The 25,774-nt window shown below is 41.1% G+C and overlaps 2 protein-coding genes across 2 annotated transcripts in view; both read right to left on the bottom strand.

The window, feature by feature from the left end:
- Positions 1 to 7,843: 7,843 nt before the first annotated feature.
- On the bottom strand, positions 7,844 to 9,606 carry LOC130162463 (dexamethasone-induced Ras-related protein 1-like). The gene is made up of 2 exons (XM_056366205.1): positions 9,214 to 9,606; positions 7,844 to 8,947 (listed from the first exon to the last, which is right to left on the bottom strand). The coding sequence occupies exons 1-2, from the start codon at positions 9,482 to 9,484 to the stop codon at positions 8,418 to 8,420; spliced, it is 801 nt and encodes a 266-aa protein (XP_056222180.1). The 5' UTR covers positions 9,485 to 9,606; the 3' UTR covers positions 7,844 to 8,417.
- Positions 9,607 to 15,971: 6,365 nt separating this feature from the next.
- Positions 15,972 to 25,774, bottom strand: part of pemt (phosphatidylethanolamine N-methyltransferase) — an 81,837-nt gene continuing 72,034 nt past the window's right edge. Inside the window, exons 11-12 of the mRNA XM_056366574.1 lie at positions 20,981 to 21,055; positions 15,972 to 17,609 (exon numbers count right to left, since the gene is read on the bottom strand). Coding sequence (XP_056222549.1) covers positions 17,561 to 17,609; positions 20,981 to 21,055 — 124 coding nt within the window. The 3' untranslated portion in view covers positions 15,972 to 17,560. The remainder of the gene's footprint in view (positions 17,610 to 20,980; positions 21,056 to 25,774) is intronic.

Raw genomic sequence — 25,774 nt, 5'->3', positions numbered from 1 at the left:
CAGGCAAACAGAAGGCAGATCCCTGTTTGTGTCATTGCCGATAGCTGAAATCCTGCCTTGACCCAGATAGTAGCACCTACGAGACACTAAACACAGAAGTTACCTCAGGGGTGTTTCAACAGGTGACCTAAGCTTCTATTTTAGGTCAGAGCTAATCCACCGTAGAATCGATTGTTTTCAGCACACTAACAAACAGGTGTTAACTGCAGTATTCTATAATACTACAACAGCTTTGAAGGTCGCTGGTCTCCTGCTGTTAATCATGGAAGCCCATTGACTTCTACTGACCTCATTGCATTTCAGGTGTAAAGAGGATCAGACCTAAAGAAAACACAGCAGGGCTGCAGAGTGACCGACCACAGCAACATGTGGGGCGGTCAGCACATGCACCACAACAGTGCAGTTAAAATCCTCAGACCTTTGAATCATCACCCACCTGCGGTGCATCAAGTCCATCAGCAGATCTGGCCGGCGTACATGACCGTAAGATGCCTGTTATATTGTGATGACCTCTTCACACACGCAAGCAGCATCTAAAAACACACATCAGAAGAGCCTTTGATGAAAGCACCTTATGTCATCGGTAATTGAATCTTCACCCCTGTGTCTTTCTGCTCCGACCTTAAACCTTTTTGGAGGATCACATAATCCACACACGCAAGACACTCAAATCATCTGTTTCTCATAAAAAGCTCTTTGTCATATAAGCCCCATGTTTCACATCCCCGCTGCTTTGTTGCTGTTGATCTAAGAACAACCTGCCATGGAAATCCTGCAGGAGCGGGGGCAGAGTGGAGGCCTGTTGCAGGGCGAGGTAGATCAGCAAGTTCTGGAAAAAAAAGAAAAAGAAAGACGTGTCCAACTGAAATAGAAAAATAGTTTTTGTCCAGACAGATAATTTGGTCCTTCGTGACAAATATTGGGTGGGTGCTGTCACAGTTAGATAGCCACTTGGTGTGTAGCTGCTAGCTGCAACAGATCGTGAGGAAGTCTGTGCTCCTGTATTTTGAGCTGAGTGAAATTCTAATATTATTTTCATGTTAAAATGAATTAGCAGGTATCAGTGTCTAAGCTCAACATACCTGACTTATTAGTTTAGCTTGCTAACTAGCTGATTAGCCAGCAAATGAATGAGCATTGGGTTAGCCTTCGAGCAAGACGGCCCAGCTGTGCTAACGATGCTAACAGGAGCATATGCTTGCAGCGGTTCATAAACCGACTCCATGTTTGGATTAGCCAGGAGTCGGGACCTGCCAAGATGGCGGCAGCAGAGTGGTCCACTCTGAGCTTCAAAACTGCTCATCAGAAACCTATGGATGACATCACGAAGGCGACGTCCATCTTTATATTTCTCCCCCGACATGCCATTCTCCTCTCGCCCACCAGGTGTCCCCAGATTTTCTGTCCCAAGATTTTCTGTCCCCATTTCCATCTGCTCACCTGTTCTCCATCCTCGCTCATGAGGTTGGTGTTTGTTTCTGTACCACCGTGTGACTTCCTGTGTTAAAGTTTGTCTCTGTATTATTCAGAGTTAAGGCTGAATATATGCTTCTGCTTTAGTTTTTCATGCTCAACAAGTGTAAATAAAAAAAACACTTTATCATCATAGTGGTACAAATTACAATTACAGTTTTCTAGCAGCGTCAGCTAAAAAGAAAAAGGACATAGTGTACAGAAGTAAAAGACGGCCATGATTGTTAATCATCCTAAATAGTGTTCTTGAAATGATTAACTCGTGATATTGAGATTATTTCTCAACGTACGAGGATAATTAACTCATTATCTTGACAAAATTCTGCTATCTTAATAACAAAATAATAATAATAATCTTATTGCCATGATTGCAACTGGCTGAGTTTGGCTTCCATGTGCATGTGACAGTCAAGTTGTTTATAACTGGTGGTTGGTGCTATTTTCTCTCTGTGAGAATCAGCTGAATGGCAGGAAAGTGGACACATTGCATTTCAGCCCTGTTTCTTTCTGTACAAAAGTGAATGTGATACCTCAAACTCTACGCACTGATGTTACAGTTTAACTTTACTTCCTGTGGCTCAGTTACATCCTAACCAGAGTCAACCTGATCATGTGCTGCTGTAACCGCAGGCGGATGTGGGTGGATGCTGCTGGAACGGCGACCAACCAACCAGTCAATCGGAGGCCATGTTTGGTATGCACAAATCAACAACACACGCACATTCACAATACAGACTCGTGCATCAAAGTGTACGTTGACTCTGGTTAGGTTGTAACTGCGCCTGTACACACAGGACGTAATATGATTGCATGCAATAAACAGGATGGTACTGACTTCTGTAGGACACTCTTCCTGTTTAGTGTTTAACCAGAGTGTCAGATTAACCACTGACACATCTCTTGCTCTGGAAGTGCAAGGTTTAATCTGAGTCTGGAGAGCACGTCTGAGACACTGAGCATCAGAGAAATTTGTTTAAGCGTTCCCTGTTTAAATTTACATTCACATTTTGGAAAAAATAACTGCTTTTGCAATATCATTCATCGCATAGAATGAAAATATACTACGTACAAACACAGTGTGACTGAACAGCACCGCAAACTGCAGTATTATACTACGTCCACATTACTACGTTTTCATTTTTAAACGCCATTTTCATATGAAAACGATCTCCATCCACACGATCACACCTGAAGACGCATACACCTGGGCAGTCAGGTACACTGGGCGTGAGTGAGCCGGTGGAAACACGAAGCAGATTGTCTACACTGCAGTCGGTTATTGGCAGATATAACTGTCGGATCAAAAACACTTCTCTGTGTCATTGTCGCTTTGTCTTTTAATTTGGAAACCCTTCTGGTCAGGGAAAGATGGGTAAAGATCATTAATTCAAAGTCAAACATTATTGCAAGTCTGTGATGAGACGCAAACTTTGGTTTTCCCACGTACACACTTTGGTTTTGCCTCCTCAATACTGAACACAACAGTGTGCGCAGTACGCTGTTATGTCACTATGTCATAGAGGCCTGTCCTATCAGTTTGATCTCAGCATGTCTGAGCCTGCTGTGCTGCTCTGCTGGAACATAAATATATTATGGATTAAGACGTATCCTGCCGGAGCCTGAGCTCCGCATCATCCCCGTATCAGTGAGTCATTGTGTGCAAGAGGTGACAGTCTGGTGTAAGAACTCGTTGCATAAAGAGCGTTCACACACACTTCCGCTGTCAGCCTAAAAGTAAAGGTCTCTCCTCGCCTGCTACGTAAACCTACAAATAATAATAATAAGGTCAAGATTTTTCGGTTTGTTAATTTCTCACAGGAATGCCCATGCAACCTCTGCATCAGGTAGTACATTCATAGCTAGTTGTTACATAAGATGGCTCATAACACAGAGGGGCTCAAAGGTTACTGAACATTTATTTTTAATTAATTATGACTCACTAGCCAATTTTGGTTGTAGTTTTCCAGCTGAGCAGTCTGTTATTAGAGGATTTAATGTGAATGAAGAGGTTCCAATGAAAACACGGGGGCAAGGTTCCCATCTCAGGGGAAAATGCTGGACAGTGATGTCGCTATTCACACAGCAGCAATGTTCAAGTCGTAAGTGCTGTAGTAATGTCCCTGCAATCCTACAAGGTTGATTTTTAAAATGTTAATTCATTTTCTGTCATATATTGATCATCTCTATCCAGTGCTGGGAAACATTTAGAGGAATCTCTGAAACATATTATTGTTTAACAAACAGCTGCTGTGAAATAATGTGAGAAACCTTTTGTGCTGTCAGTCAACAATCACACTAAGTTAAATCCTTATTATTACAATTATTCTTTATTGTTATTACAAATGAGCTGCTGGACATAAATAAAAAGTGTCTGTTTATTTGCTGAGGGAAAGATTTTGGTTAGCTGTGGTTAAGGTGCAGGCAAAGTAAGGCAACTATAAGGGTTAGAAGAAGGGCACGCTTACAGTTAATGAAAGTATTCATTTTAGGTCTGTAACAGATGGATGAGATTCCCAGTCTCCTGCATACGTGCCCATTCCCCGCCGCCCCCGCCCCCTCGCCACACTCTACACCCTTCACTGGCACTGCATGAGCCGGGAGCTGCAGAATCATCCAGTCGATTTAATTCCTCCGGATAGTGGGCTGAATCCGTCACAGGGGAAAAACACAAGACCAGTTGGTGTAATAAGTGGCAGGAATTAGACCAGAATATGGAAACACTTCACTTTAACCCCCCTATTTAACACTTACAGGCTTTACATAAACATTGCAAAATGACTTGCAACAATCTCGTAAGCAGATATTAAGGATATTTTACATTTTTATTAATGTACAGTACTTTCAACAGTTATAATAGTCTCTCCTAGGAAAACATATTTCCCTTTATTACAAATGTGTTTTTCTATGTTGAAGTTGTTGACAAATACATTAATATGTACATTCTGATATAGTGGTAAAACTTTACAGATCCAATGTTTTCCATCAAATACAGGTGTTAGAATAACGTGTCATCCCCAAAGTTTATAGTTGAAGTTCGTGAAACTATTGTTGAGCCTGCTGTATTTCATGCTCATGTTCTGTGACAGACACAGAGAGAGAGAGAGAGAGAGAGAAAAAACATTGACTTCTTTACTTTTATATGGAGTTTGTCAAACGGCATTCTGGGAAAACGCAGTAACAAGAAACCCTGCTCTTGTCAATATTTATACTGTATTGTAAAAACAGCTCAGGGGACTATGTGTGATATGAAAGCTCTGGCGTGCAGTGATGATGAACCCACAGAGACTTAAAACCAACTGGTTCTTCAGTAGAAAGCAGCGACAGATTTCCCACAGGCGCTGAACAGAACACGCACACATCTCTGAATGAATGATTGTTCCAGTGACGTGTTGGTTTTCAGCTTGCTCCGCTTCCCTGAAGCGGTTGAAGAAACAATTATTGCAATTTTAAATGAAATACAGGATTCTTGACTTTAATATAAGTTACGCTATTCAATAATAATAATATAAGAAGTTCATCAATATCATTATGCACGAGGCCACCTCAGCTCATTTCCTGATGTTACCGACTTTGCTGTAACACACTTAAGGTCAGTTATGATATGGCGTTGAATAAGACGGATTCTACGGACCTTCGCTGTGTCATTAGTCACCAATTTAGAAATTACCTCTCCGTTCTCTCACCATGTGTCTCTTTAATGACGTGTGTCGGGGCTGATCACTATCATTAGATTAAACTAGACTGGAATATTTCATGACAGCTCTCGCTCTTACGGTAACAATAAATCTCACCAGGTCACCTCGGTTTGTCACGTTACATATTTTTCTTTTCTCCTCAGCTGCTCATTTGAAGTTTCTTAGAGTGCAGATTGTCAAACTGCTGTTTCAGTCACTGCACGGTGACCTGGAGGAAAAAACGAAACAGTAAATGGCTGAAAAGTAAAATGCAGGTGCAGCTGGAAATTATGCTAAATTTAGTCATGGAAGAATTCTTTATTCTTTACCAAAATAAAAGCTGTAACACCACAGTGTATAAATACTCTGCACATGTAATAAGTTGTTGCCTGAGAAGACCTCCTCTCAGGACTGTGTGGATGTGCACAGATCGGGCTTGGCCGCCATTTTTCTCACTTTCTTGTTAATTTTGTTGCAGGACATTGCAACTATTATCATTAGTATCAGTGCAGTGACATAAATCGCAACACGACTGCAGTCCTTTGAGCGAAGACAAATCCTACAATAGAGACACCGCAAAGACTTTTTCTGATCATTTCAAAACAAAAAACTTTCCTCAAGCAATTTCATCATCACCTGTTGTTCACTTTAATGATTTTCAGCCGAGCTGCTGTATTTCCTTTTGTGCATTGCAGTAACAACAGTCATTAGAGTTTTTTTAGTAGTGAACTTTATTTTCCATCTTGAGCGCACTCCATTGAGCTAGTACTAGTATGGGCCTGGGACACAGTCAAATGCACGAGCTCAGTTGACCACCAGGGGCAGTAGACGCTGCGAGGAGAGAAGCAGCTTTTTAAGCAACATTTGGCCTCTATGTAAAAATACAAACGACAACATAAGAACATTAGTCTTATCACTGGACCCACTTACGTAACAGTTTGAAATCAAAACAGTGATGTAGAATTGTAATTTAATAATGTGATGAAAACAGTGGATTTGATTAAAGTTGTGCTCATGTCCCAGAGTTCCTTGTGGGTTTTTTGGAATGCGTATATGAGTTGATTGAATATTTAACATTTCCAGTTTCTCCAATCAGGAACAGGTTACTCGTCACCTGATTCACTCTGTTCCTGCTCAGTTCAGTCCTTGTTCCAGAAGTGAGAAAGTGGCACCTTGTGACGCACACAATGTTAGAGAGAAGAAACTAATGCTGAGGTAAGTACGTTGTTTTTTTTACTCAATTTATTTTTGTATCAGCACTGTCTGCTCTGTACATGCACACAGACGCACACACACACACACACACACCCATCCCCCGTCTCCCCTACTTATTTCCACTGTGACACCAGCTTTCCCCTCCCCCGCTGACACTGGTACAAATGTTGACACTTCTGCCATATGGGGTGGCGACGGCGATAATGAAAAACTTATGCTCCGACCGGTTCACTGTGATTCGCAGCGTGTAAACGTTGTCCATCGTGACCTCATTAAAATGTTTTTTGTATCATTTGATTGCAGCGTCTGATTGTCCCTCAGATTAGAGTTCAACACATGAATTTCAATATGACAAAAACAAAAGTTGCTCTTCAGCGAATAGACACGGCCGTGCATACTAATAAACGCTGTAATTATGTGTTTTCATAATGGATGCAGCCAGGAGTAGAGCACATCGTGTTACTGATCAGTAAGAGGGCAGTGTTACAGTGGACAGTACTGCTGAGTGTGTGTCCCTGCTCTTTACACGATATCTGTCTCACAGACACACAGGATGATGCAGGAGGATATCTTCCTGTCTGTGTATGAACTGACAGGAAGCAGGTTTACAGGATTATTCCTGACAGAGAGAGAGAGAGAGAGAGAGAGAGGGAGAGGGAGGGAGAGAGAAAGCACTGGACACTGTGTTTGGTTCATCTCCAGGGGGAAAAGGTTGCATTTCTAAATGAGGGTGCAAATAATGTAAAATTAAAACTGTGATGAGAACAAATTGTGCGCTTCAGAGCTGCAGGGTGAAATTATTCCGCAGCGTACTGTGTGTGGTTGTTTTGTCCTGCAGCCTGTTATTAAAATGCATGAGAGGATCAAAGACAGAAATGATCATTTAGGTGTAAAATCTGACCCTTCATGGTACAGTCACCTCCTGGGTAACGTAACAGCTCGTCATACATTCACATTGTTGCTGTAAAGTGTGTGTGTATGTGTGTATGTGTGTGTGTGTGTGTCCATATTCAAGGTCACTTAAAAATAAAGTGAATTCACAGTCGTGGAGTTACCAGATCTGATTCTTAACCCCTGGTGACACCACCTGTTGTGTGATGGTCTCATATCCTGTTTAAACTTATGTGTATTAGTGTCATCATTTCTTTATTCGATGAGCAGCATTTCTCTTCGACGCGTCTGTACTGAAGATGTATCCAGAATCCAGATCCCTGCATCAGTTTTACAGCATGTCTATGTGTTTTAGCCTCTGATGATGATGATGATGATGATGATGATGATGATATGTGGCAATGAAACTGACCCTCTCATGCTTATGGTGCAGACGTGCACAGTGCAGTGTGCATCAGGGGTTAGCTGGCTGCAGGGTCTGTGTGAGTCTTCACTGTGTGGGACTTTCAGATGCACATGAAGCCACTAGTGTTTGTGTTGCACCAGAACAGAAGGAACTTGAACCAGAAGAAATGAGAAGCAATGCAAAATAAGTTTTAGTTTGTTTTTTTGTTTTATTATATTGAGATTCTTTGACTTGTTTGCAAAAATTGACATTGACAATAAATATACATTCACCATAAAAAATAGTTTTGCAACGAAACATTGAAATGTAATTAGCCATTATAAAATCTATGATAAGATGTAAACAACATTATTTCCCCCCCATCATTGCACCTCCTGAGCCAAGAGTCTCTTTTCTCTCTCCTCTAAAAAAGGCATGACGTCAATAAAACACATTGTACGCATCGATGCGCGAGTCTCACAAGGTATGAAGCCACGTCACACATTGGGCTCTGACTGACAGAACAAGCTAACATTCTCAAATGTCTCGTGGGCAATGTTTTTATTTTATTTATTTTTTTGTTGTTGAGTGGTTTGTTGCGGACTCGCGTCTCGAGTCAGAGGGCGCGCGCGCGCGCGCGGCAGCGGCGGCCCCGGCGTCTCCGCATCTCCCGTGTCAGTTTGAGCGCAGTCGGCCGCACAGGTCGCTCCTCAAGCTGACGCACCAGGCTCGTTCTTCTTTCAAAGATTTCGTGTTGCGTTTGCTGCCTCGCGGTCCGTTTAGCTGATCACACATCTCTCTTTGTCTTTGCCCTGGCCGCCTCCTATCGCCTTCTCTTTAATGTACATGAGGTCGCTGTGCACGCTGGGTCTCCGGGCGCATGGAGTGACCACACCGTACGCTTCCCCAATGTCCTTCAGCTTCTTGTTTTTCAGAGACTTTCTGTGCAGCATGTCGCAGTACTGCACGGACACTTTCCGGTGAAGGTCGGGGCTCATTTCGTGAGGTAGTTTGGCCAAGGTAAACAGAGTCTGAAACATCTTATCCACGTTCTCGTTGCGCTTGGCGGAGATTTCGAAGTAGGCGCACTTGTCGTCCCCGGCCACCAGCTGCTCGATCTCCTCCTGCTGCACCTCCCGGTAAAACTCTCTGTCTCCCTTGTTGCCGCAGATGACCAGAGGCACGTCGATGTTCTCTTTGATCTTGTTTTTCAGGCACGACTTGGTCTCATAGATCTGCCGCTTGAGCCGCTGCACCTCCTGGAAGGAGTCACGATTGTCCAGGCTGAAGACGAGGATGAACACGTCACCTGGAGGGAAAGAAGAAAGTTTTAGTTCATTTGCTTTGCCTTTAAAGAGTGATGAGTAGTAAACACACAGGAGTTTCTAGCCCTATAGTATTGTATAGTATAGTATAGTATAATAAACACTCATGCATCCTGCAGCCATGCGCACAAGGCGCACGGTGCGCACAATGACCGCACGTTTGCAGCATTTAAAATGCACTTTTGCACGATCACCACTGTTTTCTAAATCTGAGTAACTTTTCTATCTTGATACAGATGTGGATAAGCACCTGTCAGTATGGATAGTCTCCTCATGGCGGGGAAAGGGTGGTTCCCTGATGTATCCAGTATGTCTAGCTGGTATACGTCTCCCTTGATGCTGTACAGTTTCCTGTGAAAGTCCTCGATGGTCGGCGTGTACTGCTCTTCGAACCTCCCGTTCAGGAACCGAGACACGATGGCCGTTTTCCCAACTTTGGTGGATCCCAAAATCACCATCCTGTAGCAGTTCTTCGCTGGGATGTCAAAGTCGCTCTCTGGGGGCGACATTTTCTTAATCATGGTTAAACCCGTGTGCGCGGACTGCTTTACCTAAGATATGTGTGTGCGTAAAAGGCGGTTGAGTTGGCTTTAGTCAGAAGAGTCGCTCTCGGTTGCTCTGCTGTGCGTTTCTGTCTGAGTAGCGGAGTGGAGTCTTGTATTTAAGCGCACGGCGGGCTCCTCCTCCCATACACGTCAAGGCCTAGTGAATAGGCACCGGGTGCTCCACTGAGCGCCGGGACAGGAGAACCAAACTCCCAATGCTGCGTCAGACTGTTATTTCTAAGGAAGACGGGAGCGCTGGGAAGCAGTGAAACAGCCCCCCCCCCCACTTCTAAAAAAATAAATTGAAACATCAAGGAGATGGAACTGTGCAACTGAGGCTTTGCGTAACTACAAAATAATAACTTCCACTGAATGCAGCTGCGTTAATAATTGACTCCTCTTCGGCATTTAACCCGGTTTGGTTCCATTGTATTCTCATGCATTCTCATGTATTCTTCTCATGCACCGTCATCTGGACATATACAGAGGATGACTAATTAAATGACAAAACAACATAAAGATTCTTGTAATGAGCAACCAGGTTCCACTTGGCATTGATTCTCCAAGTATCTGGAACTGCACTGGAGGGATGAATATCATTCTTCCAAAAGATATTACCTCATCTGGTGTTTTGATGATGATGGTGGTGGAGACCACTATCTAACACGTTGGTCCGAAATCTCCCATAGGTGTGCAACTGAGTTGAGATCTGGTGACTGCAAAGGCCCGATTCACCTCATTTTCATACTCATCAAACCATTCAGTGACCCCTCCTGCCCTTTGGATGAGGTCACTGTCATCCTGTTTCTCCTCTCATTTGTCATGTTTTTTCCTTTAATTTGTCACCTTGCAACCCTGAATCATGAATTCTGGCCTTTTAAAGTTAGGTTTTAGTTTCAGGCAGAAATAAACAGCTGTTTTCAGTGTATTCTCATGTTTTTGAAAGGAAAAATACACGAATATACCTCTCTGTCCTTATACAAAGTGTCATTCATTAATGTAGTCATTCACATTCTCAGTAACTGCTGCAGTGATTTATTCATGTCACCAGGCAGAAGGAGCGTGAGGGGCTGAGGCCTGAGATGATGCAGTTACCAGAGTGACCAAAAGGGGGCACTCAGGGTACAATGTTACCCAGATGAATGGCATGACTTACCTGAGCAAAAAGACCAATTGTTTGGCTGTGTGTGTGTGTGTGTGTGTGTGTGTGTGTGTGGTTGATAGCCTTCAAGAGTTTTTTTTTTTTTAATCACAACTGACAAATGCAAAAAGACATGGAGCTGTCAGTTGCCATGGTTATCCATCTGTAATGAACAACAACAGTTATCACAGAAGAAAAAGGTGTGTGTGAAGAAGGTGTGTGAAGTGGAGGCAGGAAATGGTTGATTCAAACTTGTTGATTCAAAAATTAGTGTGTGCTGCTGCTTTAATGTGGTTCATTCAGCCAGGTGTGAAGTGACATGCTAACTTGGAGGCAGTGAATAAGGAAAATTAGTAGAAATGAACAAAAAAAGAAAGAAATAAAAGTAGTGGTGTGACCTGAACCAGCTCGGGATTTATGGACATTGTGATGCTGATGTTAAAATCTTAAACGTGGTAAACGTGGTGTGTGTGTGTGTGTGTGTGTGTGTGTGTGTGTGTGTGTGTGTGTGTGTGTGTGTGTGTTAACTGGTACGAACAAAGCGAGGTTAGTGTGATCTTTGGGGGTTAACTCAGGTTTTCTGGTGTCACAAAGTTTGCTTGCTTTTAACTGTGGTTGGTCGCCATGGTAACCTATGTTTCACAGCTTCAGAGGATCAGATCAAAACCGAATACTGACCAATCAGTTCACCCCAAAAAAAATTAGTCTTCTATTTTAAGTTTATGCATTAATTCTACCTCACTAAAGATAACTCACTGTCTGTCCCAGATGCAGAACCAGGCCTGAGAGATTTACTTTGTATGTCTGAGGAACTATGTCTCCCAATATTTTCTGAAAATGTTTCTAGAAATGACCAATAATCAATCTGGACAATATCATCATCATAAATTATGTATGTATCTGTGTCTCTATATGGATATATGTGTGTGTGTGTGTGTGTGTGTGTGTATATATACATGTATGAATTGAATTATTTTTGTTTGTTTCGTTTTGTTTGCCGGGTGGAGGGAAGGGATGGGGAGTGTGGAGATGTTCAGTGCACCGCTGTGGTTGGAGGCTCATCTACTGGTGATTGCTGATTGTTGTGAAATAAAAAGAGTCTTCTTTTCTGCAGGATCTCCACAGGTACAAGAGACCTACTTTGTGTCTAATAAAAAGACATATCTTCATAAACCAGTAGAATCACGTTCTCTTATGATAATTAATAAATGTTGACTGGTTTAAAACAGAACGTCTAACAAAGTAACAGCTTAATGAATAGTGATCATCACTGCAGTGAGTTTCTTTCATTCCAAACAGGATTTTTGACAATGCAGATGCTTTTATGCTGTTATTCAATCACTGTAGCTCAGGATAACACAAAGCAACTTTCACTCAGAAGACCTCGTCATGCATGAATTTCTTTTCCTCAATGCAATTGGACACGAGTCAAATGGCCAGTGAAGGGGAAGCAGCTGATGCTGATCAACCTGAAGTATCATGCTGCATTTGACTTACTGATACGCCCAACCAGTGTGAAACGTGGCACATGATTTGCTTGGATTCTACACACAGTGTTGCAATGTAACTCAAGCACTATACTTAAGCACAGTTTTGAGGTACTTGTACTGCCCCTGGGCACAGACCTGTAAAAGGCCACCCACCCCTCCTACATAAGAGTAAAGTCAACAATGATCCAATGATATGATATATTTATAATATAATATAATATATATATATAAATATATAAAACACTGACTGGAGCAGTTCTGCATAGTGAGCACTTTTACTTTTGATACATGACACTGCTGCTGATGATATACTTTCACGAGTAAAATTTTGAGTCCAGGATTTTATTAGTTTTTACTCTGTGACAAACTATTTTTACTTAAGTAAATAATCAGAAGTTTTTCTCTTTTTTTTGTGCCACTTAACCATCACAGAACCTTAAACAGAAGGATGACTCATTCCTGCAAAGATTTAAAAAACCAAAAAGAGCTTCTAACGGTAAGATAACAGTTTAACTAAACATTGTCAAAAAAACATCTAAGTGAACTGACGGCGGTCTGTGTGATCCTAAATAAACCAAGCAGCAAACAGATAAATGCTTCTCATTCCTTTTCTTATCAAAGAAAACTCCTCTGTTAAGTGTGACTGGACCCTGAGACTTTCAAATCTGGGATAATCAGTAAACGTATTGTCCATGTTAGTGTTGGGACAGGTTAACAAACTACAGAATGTGCGTCACAGAGTCAGTCAAAGCCTCTGTTAACTTGGGGCAGCACACAGTGTGTGTGTGTGTGTGTGTGTGCGTGTGTGTGTGTGTAGGAATATCTGATTTCACCGGTGTGTTACCTAATGTAACCCCATTGGCAGACAGAGAAAATGCATGGACCATGCATAAAAACATGATAACACAAAATATCTACAGATCTGAAACAAAAAGATGCAACGAAGAGGCGTCAATGTTGAGGGGGGAGGCAAAAAGAAAAATCACCAATGTCTTGTCTGAGCAGTCCCTCCCCCCACCCCCACGTGAAGACAGTAGTCATGGTTTGGCTGGCTCATAGATAATGACTCAGCAAGGACGGGCTGGTGTACAGTAGTACAGCACTGGAACAGGAAGTGCAGGAGGAGAGTGGAAAAACAAATGTTGCCGACAGTGCGCAAATACGATTTTTACCAGGCAGCTCATAAAAGACAAAGTGAGAGACACAGTAGAAGTTTGGTTTGTGAAGTCAGGATAAAAAGTGGCATGAAATGTTTAAAAAATACAGAGTGTCCTTTACACCTGCTTTCAATCCGCCTGCTGCATAACTGGAGAGAGAAAACATCCACATTAAATCCACATGCAAATGCACCTGCGCTGTTCATTCAAACACATTAAAAGTCACAGCTGTCCATCTCTACAGGCGGTCATGTGCTCACATCTGTGAACATTACAACACATTACTGGTAATGTGTTTAAGAGTCACATATACAATTTCTGATGTTTTTATGACTTTTTATGCCTTACTATACTATGACGTCTTTGTTCGTTACTACTTTTTGTCTTACTATATGTGATTGCTTGAGAGAACAGTGATGTGAATACGCTTCCTCTGCACATACTGAAAAGTTACCTCAATTAAAATTATCCGACAGTCTGAAATGCCTCTATAGGGGATTAAAACACTGTATATTCAGAGCAATATAATGTAAGTGATAAGACATGCTTCAGCATCTGTCCTATGGAGATTATCAGTCCAATTCTTACACTTCAACTGCTGTAAACAAAAAGCAACTTAATTATTTTATAAAGATAAATTCAGCCTGATTCAATTCGCTGCAGCTGGTGTTTATGAACGAAGCATGGTTCATAAACCATGGTTTGATTGTAAAGAATGATAACAACAGATCAGAGAATGGAATAAAATGTGACCACGGTAGTTGTTGCTTGGTGACTCTTGACAGTTTTGAGTCCAAAAACAATACAACTCAAACAAAAAAAAAACAACAACATATATCTGAAAAAATCTCTGCAAAATCTGTAAAATTTGGATTTCATCTTTCTCACAGTGCTGCTTGCAAGGAATTTGTCATACAACAGGTTTTTTGTGCAGTTGTTTAAAGTTAAGTTTTGAAAGATTTGTGAGCAGGCACCGAAACTCTCTCCTTGTAATATAAACAGGAAGAGAAGTGATAAGCTTGTGGTCTTGTGGCTTGTGGAGACAGATGACTGTGTTGGTTCAGTTAGTTTACAGTGGGGATGCACGGGAGAATTACTTGGAAGATGTTAAAACAAAATCCCTCTGATGAACTTGCAGGACTGATCTCGGGGCTGTGAGAAAGTCCAGTGGTTTGTAATATGTTTTTCTTTTTTACCCCAACTGTGAAGTTCTCGTGTCCTCTTGTTTCTCTCTCATCATATCATTGCATGTTACATTCATGATACACTCTATAATTTTATGTTGGGTGCACAAAGGCTTTGAGTGGAGAGATTAGGGACATGAATTCATCTTGGCAGTTTCTCATGTAAATGCTGCAGAGCGGTCTTCTAGTACTATTCAGCCGTTTGTCTCTGAAATCAATCAGGTATGAGAAGTGTTTCAGACCTCGGTCTCATTTCTGATGCAAATAACTGCTCGCTGCAGGACAAAGGAGTTTTTGAAACCACTCACTGGAATTGCTGCTCTTGTTGCTCACCCAGGCTTCGTTTTATATGATCAGTGCAAAGAAAGCCAAGTCTACTTCTTTACATTGGAAAGAAAAGTGACAGAGAACGTTTCATGTTGCATTCAATGTCTTTAAAATGTAGAGAAATATTTCCAAGCAAGTGTGACGTTATTACTTTAGCTTATTTCTTTGTTGGTATTCTGTATTGTGGTGAGAATGCCTTTATAATGTCGGTGCTGATAGTGTTTGGTAGTGACCTCTTAAAACCACTGTTGTGCTCCACAGACAATCAGTAACAACAGAAACTGTTGCATAAGGTTCGCTTCATTTTTCTCTTATTTTCATAAGGCACTGTCACATTAGCGCTCTTTTAAACAAAATTACCCTGCACTCAACCCAGAAAGAGTTCCTGGTGTCACAGTTCCGGTGTGGGTAATGAAATATTGACTAGGCTGATCACAAACTGTACACAGTCTTTTGTGTGTGTGTGTGTTTTGGTAAAAAAAAAAAAAAATCATTATTTTGAGTTTTGGTCCTCTCTTGATATTTGAATATTTTCAAAACTGTCATAACTGCAACAGGAAATGTGTGCTAGATTTTGTCTCATCCTTTTTCCTTTTTAGGCCACAGGCACTAAAAAACTATAACGTTAACTTCAGGGTGGCACTACAGGAAAAGTCAGGGGATCATGAAAGTCAGTATAGGACACATCCTCTGGGGATCATGAATATCTTTACAGAATGTCATGGTAAACCATGATGTTAGTTGTTGAGATATTTCAGTCTGGACCAAAGTGGTGGACTGACAGACTGATATTGCCATCAGTACGTAACACCTGTATGGGTGGATTTAAACCTCCAAACGTGGTGCAGGGGTTAGCACCGTCACCTCACAGCAAGATCGTTCCGGGTTTCAACCTGTCTTCTGTGTGGCGTTTGTAGGTGTCAATGTATGTCATAACGTCAAGTAGGATTGCATTAGAGATGCATTAGTGACTGGTTGTTACAGTTCATTACTGCTTGCTGCATTCACAGAAGTAAAACTCCTAATTCCCCTGACTCATTCAGAGGAAAAATAATCATGCACTATGCCTTCCCACACATCTGCATCTAAGAGGCAGATATGCAAAGTGCTGCCTGAAAGTGCTTCCATTAGTTGTCTTGATTTCCTGACACAAAGAACAAGTGCTTTACCCCGTGGCTCATTCTTTTATTACATAAAAAAAAATAACACATCAATGTACAGTACATTACCAAACAGTGTGTGTTATTCAGTTTGGAATGGTTTGCATAGGTACAGTATAAAACCAGAGCTGGTATAACTTTTCTGTCATTTAAATGGATTCATGTCATAGACAGTATAACAGTAAAAACAGTGTCTAACAATGAGTAATAGTGTATTACAAGAAATCTGTGGTTACAACAGCAACGGCAGTGTTGAAGGCGATTAGTGTTGAAGGTTGGTTTCGTAGGATGAAAACAGAATTATTATTTTACTCTGAATGGAGCTGCTACAGCAGAGGCCTTCATCATCCTCAATTCTTTTTTTATTGTTGTTGTTTTGCTTTGAAGGACACTATGAAATTGTTACACCAGTTAATCCAGGACGATGTCACTATACAGAATGACACTGTCGTCCTGTAAAAAAAACCCAAAAAAAACAGCACATAGGTCGTTTGTGCAGCAGGTTACAATGACCCATAGTTACGTTTTGTTGCTAGGCGACATCTAGTGGTCGTAGTAATTATGACAAGAGCAAAGAGGAAAGTGTGGCGACGTCAGGAGGAGGACGGGTCAACAAAACACAGGAACACGACACAGGAGAGCGGTGTTCGACTCCCATGTGAAACCAGCAGTTTATGTTGTTTCTGTTATCCATGAGCGTTTTCCAAAGTTAACCACATTTTATTATTGTAACCACGACAACAAAGATCGTCTAATGTTGAGGAAGTACATATTTTAACCCAAATCACGATCTTACCCTAAACCTAACCAAGCCAGGACCATTACGGTCCTGTTACAGTCGTGTATTTATTATGGTAACCATGACAACCGAGGTCAGGTAGGCATGCTGCCTGTAGGGGCACTACTTCAGGGTTGTGTCAGGACCCATATGGTTGTTTAGGTAGGAGGACCTGTGATGAATATATATGAGTTGTAGCGTTCGTAATCAATTGAGAACTTGTGGCAGTGATGAATTTGTGAAAAACAAAATATTAGCTGCTTCTCTGTGCTTTCAGTCTTTGCTAACTTCTTGCCGATACCTTGAAAAGGAGCCATTTACACCACTACATGCCAAAGATAACAGTGCCTGTAGGTCAAAATACTGTTTGTGTTCACATAGTAATACACCAGGAAAGGAGTTTCAAACAGCTGTCTGCAGACACAAAAGGCAACATATTTCACATAGTACAGTAGAACAGACTTTGGTGCCTAAAATTGGTCAGCTTCCCCTTTCAGATATAAGAGTGATATCAATATTGTCATGTCTAAAATATCAAACTAATACATATACATTAGCCTAATACATTATCCACATGTGACATACTTTATCAGAAATACTTTAAAAAGCCTCAACATTCAGTAGAAGAGTTTGAACTTAATTAGAGGAGGAACACTTGGAGCTGCAGTGTAAGCGTTTCCTTTGTATCCACGCTGGAGGTGGATTAGTGATCACGACGTTTGAAAAATCTGTCCGTCGATCAGTCCATCTGTCTGTTCGCATGACAGGATGGGAATCCTCGGCCACACAAGGAACAGGAAGTGTCTGTGAAGCCACTATTTGCTGCGCTGACTCCTCTCCTGATAGATCTGTTCAGTGAATGGTCTGTAAATACAGCAGAACAAACATATAATGGGACAATAAATCAGACACTGGATCGCCGTACCACTCTGTGCCAGGAGCGTGTGTGTGTTGAACCGTGAGACAGTTTGAATATGTACGTGTGTGTATGATAGGAAGATGCCTTGTGTCTCTGAATGTTCCTCCACTCTTTTGCACTTGAATGCACACACAGTTTTGCACCATTGACCCCCATATCAAACTAACAGCTGCATCAGCAAACAGCCGCTCTGTTCCTGAGGTGTAATTAAGAGAGTTTGGAAAAAAAATAATTGACAGGAGCAATTTAACAAACGGGGATCAGAGCTTTTGTTGAACAGTTGCCAAGGGGGCTGACATTTCTTGAGCAGGTGGACACCATAAGTCTGAATCACTACAGACATTTGAAAAGTGTGCAGGAGATTTAAAGGGGCACCATGTAAGAACTGGCCAACTGTCGTATTGATTCTACAAACATACAAATGGCAGCATATTACCTCACCCATCCAAAGAAACATGGAAATGCACCCTTTGGTCCCTTCTCCTCCCTCCCATTCCCAGGTACCATAGTTGAACTTGGCATTAGGCATACCAGGACAAATCCTGATGGCTCTCTGTGTGCCTGTCATTTGGGGTGCACATGAGTTTGTGTTCCCTGCATGTCCCGGCACTGGGGTCCCTGGCCACTCACAGCCACAGACTCAGGTTGAGTGATATTTGCTACATCTCTGTCAACTCAGTGCAAACATGACGAGGACTTTCTCCAGGGTTCTCATTCATACCAGAAATCTGGATAATGCCAGAAGCTTTCACATCCCATATATGATTAAAGCAGGATAACAGGGACTCTGAATCTGGTGTTCAAACATACTCATTTACAGACAATGTCTTGTTGATGACAAGACATGGACTAGAGGTTGCCATAAGTTGAAGTAAATAACTTATAAATATCATTGGCTAAGAATACATCAGTCCTCACATAGGCACTTGAGGATGTAAAGCTACCAAGTCACCAAAATGTCCAGAGGCAGCCCAGTTTGCTGCCTTTAAGTGTATCCTATGGATTTAATAGTAGATGGGAAGGGTATAAAAATCATTATTTGGTGCCAGCTTTCATCACTTCATCTCACTTTGTATCATGGGGGATTATAAGATAAAAAAGCTTCCATTCACTGCGTGGTTCCTGCATCTATCCCACTGGTGCTTTTACCCATTCAAGTCACGGTGTGTGGTAATATCCAACCGGACACCTTGCTACCCTCGCATAGTTTAACTAAATGAGTTCATTCAGAACCTTTGCCAGAGGCAAAAGATAAATATAGAATATGAATCTTTCCCCAGTCACAGTGTGTGGTAAAATCTGGCAGCTGCCTTTCCTTCAATTCACAGGTTCGGGCTAAATGACACAATTGGGGATCTTGCGCGGCTGGAAACCTAGGCAGTGACATGTACACCTGCGCTCTCCTTCACAGCGTGTGTTAATATGTGACCTTTTCAGAAAAGCATGCTTCTTCCACTTTCGAGGCTAAACTCTCTTTTCCTTTTTACGTCTAATGTGACTTTTTTTTTTTCGTTGGCAAATGAACCCACTCTGAAAGACTCAGCTAGACAAAGGTGGCTGAATCTTATTCCTGCAACCACCGGGTGATTTACGTAGCAGGGTGAGAAGATGTGAATAAAATAACCAAAATAATCTTCCAGGCCAGACGAGGAAGGATAAAACAGGCTCGTCAGATGTAATTTGCTGACTGCTATCCGGCCTGGCAAGCACTAATTTTCCTGTGACTGTGCTTCAGTTTATGTCATAAATGTAGGTCAGTCATCTTATGACCTAATCAATCAGCCAATTTCAAACCATTTGCAACTATTCAGGTGAACATTTTGTTGTGTTTTTATTATGGAGATCTCTGGTGTATTTCGGTACAGCCATGTGCAGTTGTGGTCCACTGGTGTGTCAGTGGTTTGCACATATGAATCATAATCTGTTTTGCTGCTATATGACAGATTCCTCACACATGTAATGCAAAGGACAGCTGCACAGTTAACACCTATACATACAAACCTGTACTCACCTGCTCTGAAGACGACACACACACACACACACACACACACACACACACACACACACACACACACACACACACACACACACACACACACACACACACACACACACACACACACACACACACACACACACACACACACACACACACACTGGGCTCAATGTTCCACGCCGAGCTCTGCCTCATTTGTGGCTGGCTTATGGAGTAACAGCATGTTTGTGTATTTCTGTGGGTGTGTGTTTTTTTGTATGCATGTGTCTGTGGGGACTGATGTCCAGAAGTAGGTCACTCATTTTTTTCTGTTTTTTAGGTCTTATTTCATAATTGTCATAGACAAGCAGGAGGATGGGATGGAGAAAAAAAAGGGCTTTTAATATGGGAAAGAAAGGAAAAGAAAAATCAAACCACATCTTTTTTAATCCTTCTTTTTTGTCTAGCTCAGCTTTCTGCAGAAGTAATGAATGGAGATGACGTTTCAGAGGAAAACGTAAGAGAGGAGGAAGAGGGGTGTGAGTAGAATAGTGCCTTATTATCCCACCCGGGTGGCCTTGTTAATATGTGTTTGAGTGACATGTCCCCATTAATCTATGTAGATAGATAACCTGAATACTGACCGTTTCTAGACCAGAACAGAATTAAAAGAGCTCTTGTTTTATTACACAAGGACAGATATTTACTGTATAGTTACTGCTGGGCCATGTATGGCCAATATGAAAAATTTAGGATGTAGTTGAAAACTGCTGTAAACAAATACTTGAATGGAAAGTAGCTAAAGCCTTTGATTTACATGTAAACCAAGACATATTGCAATCAGATTAGTAATCTGGCAAATGAAGGCATATACGTACATATACAGTAAGTAAATGAACGTGTATTAAATCAAATCTGTATATTACACAAAAACATGACACTTAAAATAAAAAATATTTAGGGCAAGGGTATATTGACACTCAGACTTGAGATCTGTAGCAACAGAATGGGACTCATTCCAGACCTGATAGACTGAACTATTTTGGACCTGGCCCGATTTAGGTCATGTGTTGAGTCTTGGTTACAAGGAACCAAGAGTGCCTGTGAAAACTTCTAGTATGTGGTGAGAGAGTTGTGTAGCGTTATAAGATAGACATGTTTATTATAATAGAGTCAATCAAAACTAGGAGTTCCACACGGAAGGATTTAAGATCCCCTGCTATTTTTCTCAAATGTGCCTGTTTGTGCTGAAAATCTAAATGTTTTAAATTGACAGATGGTCAGAGACAACTTTGCTTTCACAAAACATATGTTGTCATTTGTAACCCTTACTAGACTTACCCCTCAAATCTTAACGCCACCTTGTAAGCCACAGCCACTATGGCAGTCAGGACAAGTCCAACAGGAGAGGCACCACTGGTGACAGAGGGAGAAAGAAAAAAAAATAAGAGATGAAGGTTGGGTCATATATTTTCTGAGGAGCACAGTATGTACTGAATATGTAGACCACTACACAGTGGAGAGCCCAATTCAGGCTGATGTGAAGTGTGTAATGGCGGTGAGCAAGCGAGGTAGAGAAAGACTTGAAAAGGGGGCAACAGAACAAAAGCACTCGGATTCAAATATAAAATCTGTGTCTTTTTGTCCCAACTATTTTTTTTCCATGCCTTCAAAATATTACAGATAATAAATAAAATGCAAATCTGAAGTGAATTTGATCTGGGTTGAATCAAATTATTAACTTGCTGAATCCCAGAGAAGAGCAAAAAGGATTGAAACCTGTTTGATAATATAGTCGGTGATAAATAAATCAGATATATTTTAAGAAAATAAATGATTTTAAAAGACCCCTTTAAAAATACCAATGGAATTTCAAAATGGTTTACCCTGTAGTTCATCCTTGTGGAGGAAAATAAACACATGACATACTGACCTACATACTGTATATTTGATCAGAATGTGGCACAGTAACACAGATTTATTTTATCAAGGAAAATAACAGCAAAAAAAAAAGACACACAGACCTGCATGATGGAGGTAATGCAGTTGGCATTATTAGGTAAAAAAAACTGCAATTGCTGGACTAAAAGCCATCTCATGTAGCGCAGCGGTGTGAGTAACAAAGAGCTTTCATGTGATGTCACTGTAGATACATGTTACGTGTTCGTTGTACTCTGTGGGTGGCAGTTTAATTTCTTGCGACATCACCTTTTGTAGCTCACTATTGCAATATTTATTATTAAGGTAAAGAAATAAGCATAAGCAAATCTGTCACAGCAGCAACACATTGTGGGGCATCTAAAGAAGACTTGCTGATGCGGCTTATAAAACTGTCCACCCTGACCTACTTAAGAGTAACGGAGGCACCAGTACACAGAGAAAAAAGTCAAGTCAAGTTCAGTGCTTTTCTGGATTTTTCTGTAAGGTCAATTACAAAACAACAAATACATACAAATATATATTGTGTGTAATATATAGTGTTATTCCAAAAATAAACATTTGAAGAGCAACTTGTACTGTGAGTGTTGTACTTAATCAACGCTCTAGGTTTCATGGAAATGATGCTTTGAACCATCAAGCATTCAGAGAAAAAGTAGATGTTTTGAGCAGTGCCATGAGAAAAGCTTTTTAGCTGTAGCTTGTGGGTTTAGCCACATATCTTCTAGGACGGCAATGTTGGTCAGTGCACTACTTTTAGTCCAGACTGGTCCACTCAACAAATATCAGATGGATGATTCATCCTGTGATGAACATGAATGTGTGTGCCAAATATCATGGTAATCCATCGAACAGCTGTTGCTGCACATGTACAAAACCGCTCACGTGAACCTGGTGTCTCTAGAAGAAATGATCACCAAATCATCAGGGGTACATCATGTGGGGACCATGAATCTCTGTGCAAAATGTTCACCCATTAGATAGTGAGATATTCTGCAAACTGGTGGTGCTAGATGAAGCGTTAGAGGATTACCAAAGGCAGTAAGATTCTTCCTCTGGGGACCATGAATATCGAATTGCCATTCCTGGAGCCATGCCGCTAAGAAACTAGTTCAGTTCACCAATCCAGTTTCTGTATAATTTTTCCAGACATTAATTAACGGGGAATACCAACTCTTAGACAATCTCCAAAAAAAAAAAAAAAAAAACAGTTTGTTCAAACTCCAAAACTCCCTGCAAGACACCACTCGGAATAAGAGGACAAATGTGTTAGTCTACAACTGTAATAGCCGGATGTTAAATCACTCTGACTTCATGTTCACAGTTGGAATGCAGTGACTATCTTTTTGCTTCGCTCCCTACAGAACGCATCAACCAGGTCGAGACATGCGATGAGTGATGAAAGGTTTTGCTCTACCTGTGGTTTCCGAAAATCACTTCTTTCAATTCTTTTCACCGCCTTTGACCTTTGTGGAGATCGCAGGGGCCACATAAAAATAGAACTGCAGCACGGGCACCCACTGGGAGCTTTCTTAACTTAGAATTCGAGGTCAGTACTTTTTCTTAGAATTGATCAAGAAAAAGAAATCTAAAAAAAAAAAAAAATACTTGCTTTTGGATTCTGACACCAAATTGATTTTATATTTGATCAGTTTTTACATTTTGACTTTAACATATAGTTAAAACGTTCCCCTAACAGCACTACTTCCCATAGGTCACTGTGCTGGATGTTCCCTCCTGCACATCTTTCAACATTAGTCCCTCATCCATTTCAGTCCACTATCTGTTGATAACAGGAAGATGGGAGAAAAATTGTTGAGTCCTTGAACAGCTCTCTCGTGACTTTAGACTTCTGTGTCAGGTCCGTAACAGGTGTGATTACATTTGATTCACAGCTTTCGTTGACTTCGACCCTGTCACGCAACACTGACCTCGGTGAGACCCGGTGATCGTGACACATAAATCTTACATGATGATGAGTCAGAGTGTGTGCGGTCATCTATATTTACCACTGACCCATATTACAAACTGTCATAATTACAAATGACAGAACTAAAATTGGTCAGGCTGTCGGCTGACTTGCTTGTGTCAAATTGGAACATTGCCCTCATTCAACACAAGCACCTCTCTTCTTCTTTTCTTCTTCTTCTGATCCAATTTGTCCTTTCTTTATGGTAATTAATGACACAAATCTTTTTGTATGTTATCCTGTTGGTTTCGTCTACATGCTGTGGGTTTTTCACTGTTATAAAATATATGCTCACAATATGATCTACAGAGAGAACATCTGTCAGCGTGGTGCTATTTTCTGAATAAACGAATGCTGATATTACACTAGTGATATTATTTTCCATCCTGTGCATCCGTCTAGCTCGCACATGTCTGTAATTCTCAGTCTGCATGCTCTTATCTGAATCTGAATGGAAATCTGTCTATGCACATGAATATGTGCCTTTGTATCTCTCCGTTAGTGCTATCTGTCTGAATCAGGCTGCAGTCGCTAGTAATGCATTTGGACAAAGACATTAATTCGCTCACTTAGTCAGTGTTTAGCTTTTTTGGCATAAATCACAGTATGTGCTGACGGACCCGGGGCCAAGAGTTAGTGCTCTCCCTGATCAAGAATGTATGTAAAGATTCAAAGTTTGACAGCAAGAGGTTTTAGTTTTCACATATAGTCACAGAAAACGCCATGTGACATGAACAGGACGTGACTGACATGTAGGTAAACAGGAAACGATATAAAAATGTAATATCACGATTGTTATTATTGTTATCAGAATTATCGTGTAAAATGTTTCATCATGGAAACCACAAATAAATAATTAGCGGCACCTTTTGTTTGCATTTTAACATTAAAATAATGACATGTCCAACACGTCTTTATCTTTAGACGCCGATGACCCATTTTTACATCATGTTACAAAATCTGACAAAACACATTTCATTCATGAGACACATGACTTTAGCGCAATCTTTTTAAGTTGATAGGTGTCTGATCTTTGTAGACTGCATTACAGGCAAAGCACACTTCTCTCCACAATGTCTTCTATAAGCTCATACTACAACACTTCAGACTGAGCGAGAGACGCTTCCCCGCTGAAACTGGGCTAATAACATGCATCCGAACTCATGTGTCAGGCAGCAGACAGGCCGCATGTGCTGTTAGCGGCGAGCGTGCTGTGACTCACTGTCGTCTGTATTCTTCTTTACACTCCCTCAACCTTCAGATGATACCTGACCTGCGCTCTGGGAAAATCAATGTCGCAAGATTACCCACACACACACACACGCACGCACACACACACACACACACACACACACACACGATAAGAGGGAATGACAGATTTCTACCCACCTGTGTGAAATAATAAAATAGTAGCATCACCTGTAATTAATTAATCATCGTTAATAAGTGGTTGAAGCTTTTAAAAATAATTTCATTAAGTTAATAACCATGACACCAGATCACAGGAGAGACTTGGTTTAAAAGGGAAAGAGTTTATAATTAGAGACACTCATTGCTCTGAGACTCTTTATATTTTATACTTTTAATAACATTTGTGACTGTTTTAATTAGTGTGGTGATCCGTGTGTGTGTGTGTGTGTGTGTGTGTGTGTGTGTGTGTGTGTGATGGTTGTTCTGCAGTTGAAAAGTTGTCCTGTTGTGATCTTGTGGAAGTGTAATTTGTTCTAAAATCTTGATCTGGATGAGATTGTTCTGATTAAATACTGCTTAACCAAGGAGTGGGAGAATGAGAGTTTGCATTGTCTAGTGTTGAGACACTGGAGATGTAAATCTGACATATACAGACGAAGATCAGGGCGACGTGGGAAAAAAAAACCAAAAACAAATATATATCACATTGTTCTCACAATGTTTCCTCTAGACTGGTGAGTAAACAGCTGTTAATGCTAACGGGTACTTTTACTTCTTCACTGTGTTCACCAGCGAGTTGCTAACTGTGCTAGCTGTTTGGACCTGGATAGCTAGTGTGTGCACTGGGGTTATCTTCTTACATACAGTATTTTTCCCGCTGAAATCAGCCGCCTGCTGTGCCTGCATACGAGTTCGACGAGAGATGCGAGACTGAACCGACAAACAAATCGTCTGACTGAGACAAACGTAACATTAGTTAATGACGGTACACCAGCAGTAGCAGCACCACAGGTGATCAATTCCACTCAGGCCGCTGT

Source organism: Seriola aureovittata, chromosome 21 (assembly GCF_021018895.1).
Source record: "Seriola aureovittata isolate HTS-2021-v1 ecotype China chromosome 21, ASM2101889v1, whole genome shotgun sequence".
NCBI lineage: Eukaryota > Metazoa > Chordata > Actinopteri > Carangiformes > Carangidae > Seriola > Seriola aureovittata.
This window is presented reverse-complemented; position numbering and strand designations above follow the sequence as displayed.

What these genes read in the sequence shown, in the direction of transcription:
- LOC130162463 (XM_056366205.1), bottom strand. Translation starts at nt 9,484, where the DNA reads ATGATTAAGAAAATGTCGCCCCCAGAGAGCGACTTTGACATCCCAGCG. An exon ending in GAGACTATCCATACTGACAG is followed by an intron (nt 8,948 to 9,213) that starts GTGCTTATCCAC and finishes CTTTCCCTCCAG; the next exon opens with GTGACGTGTTCATCCTCGTC.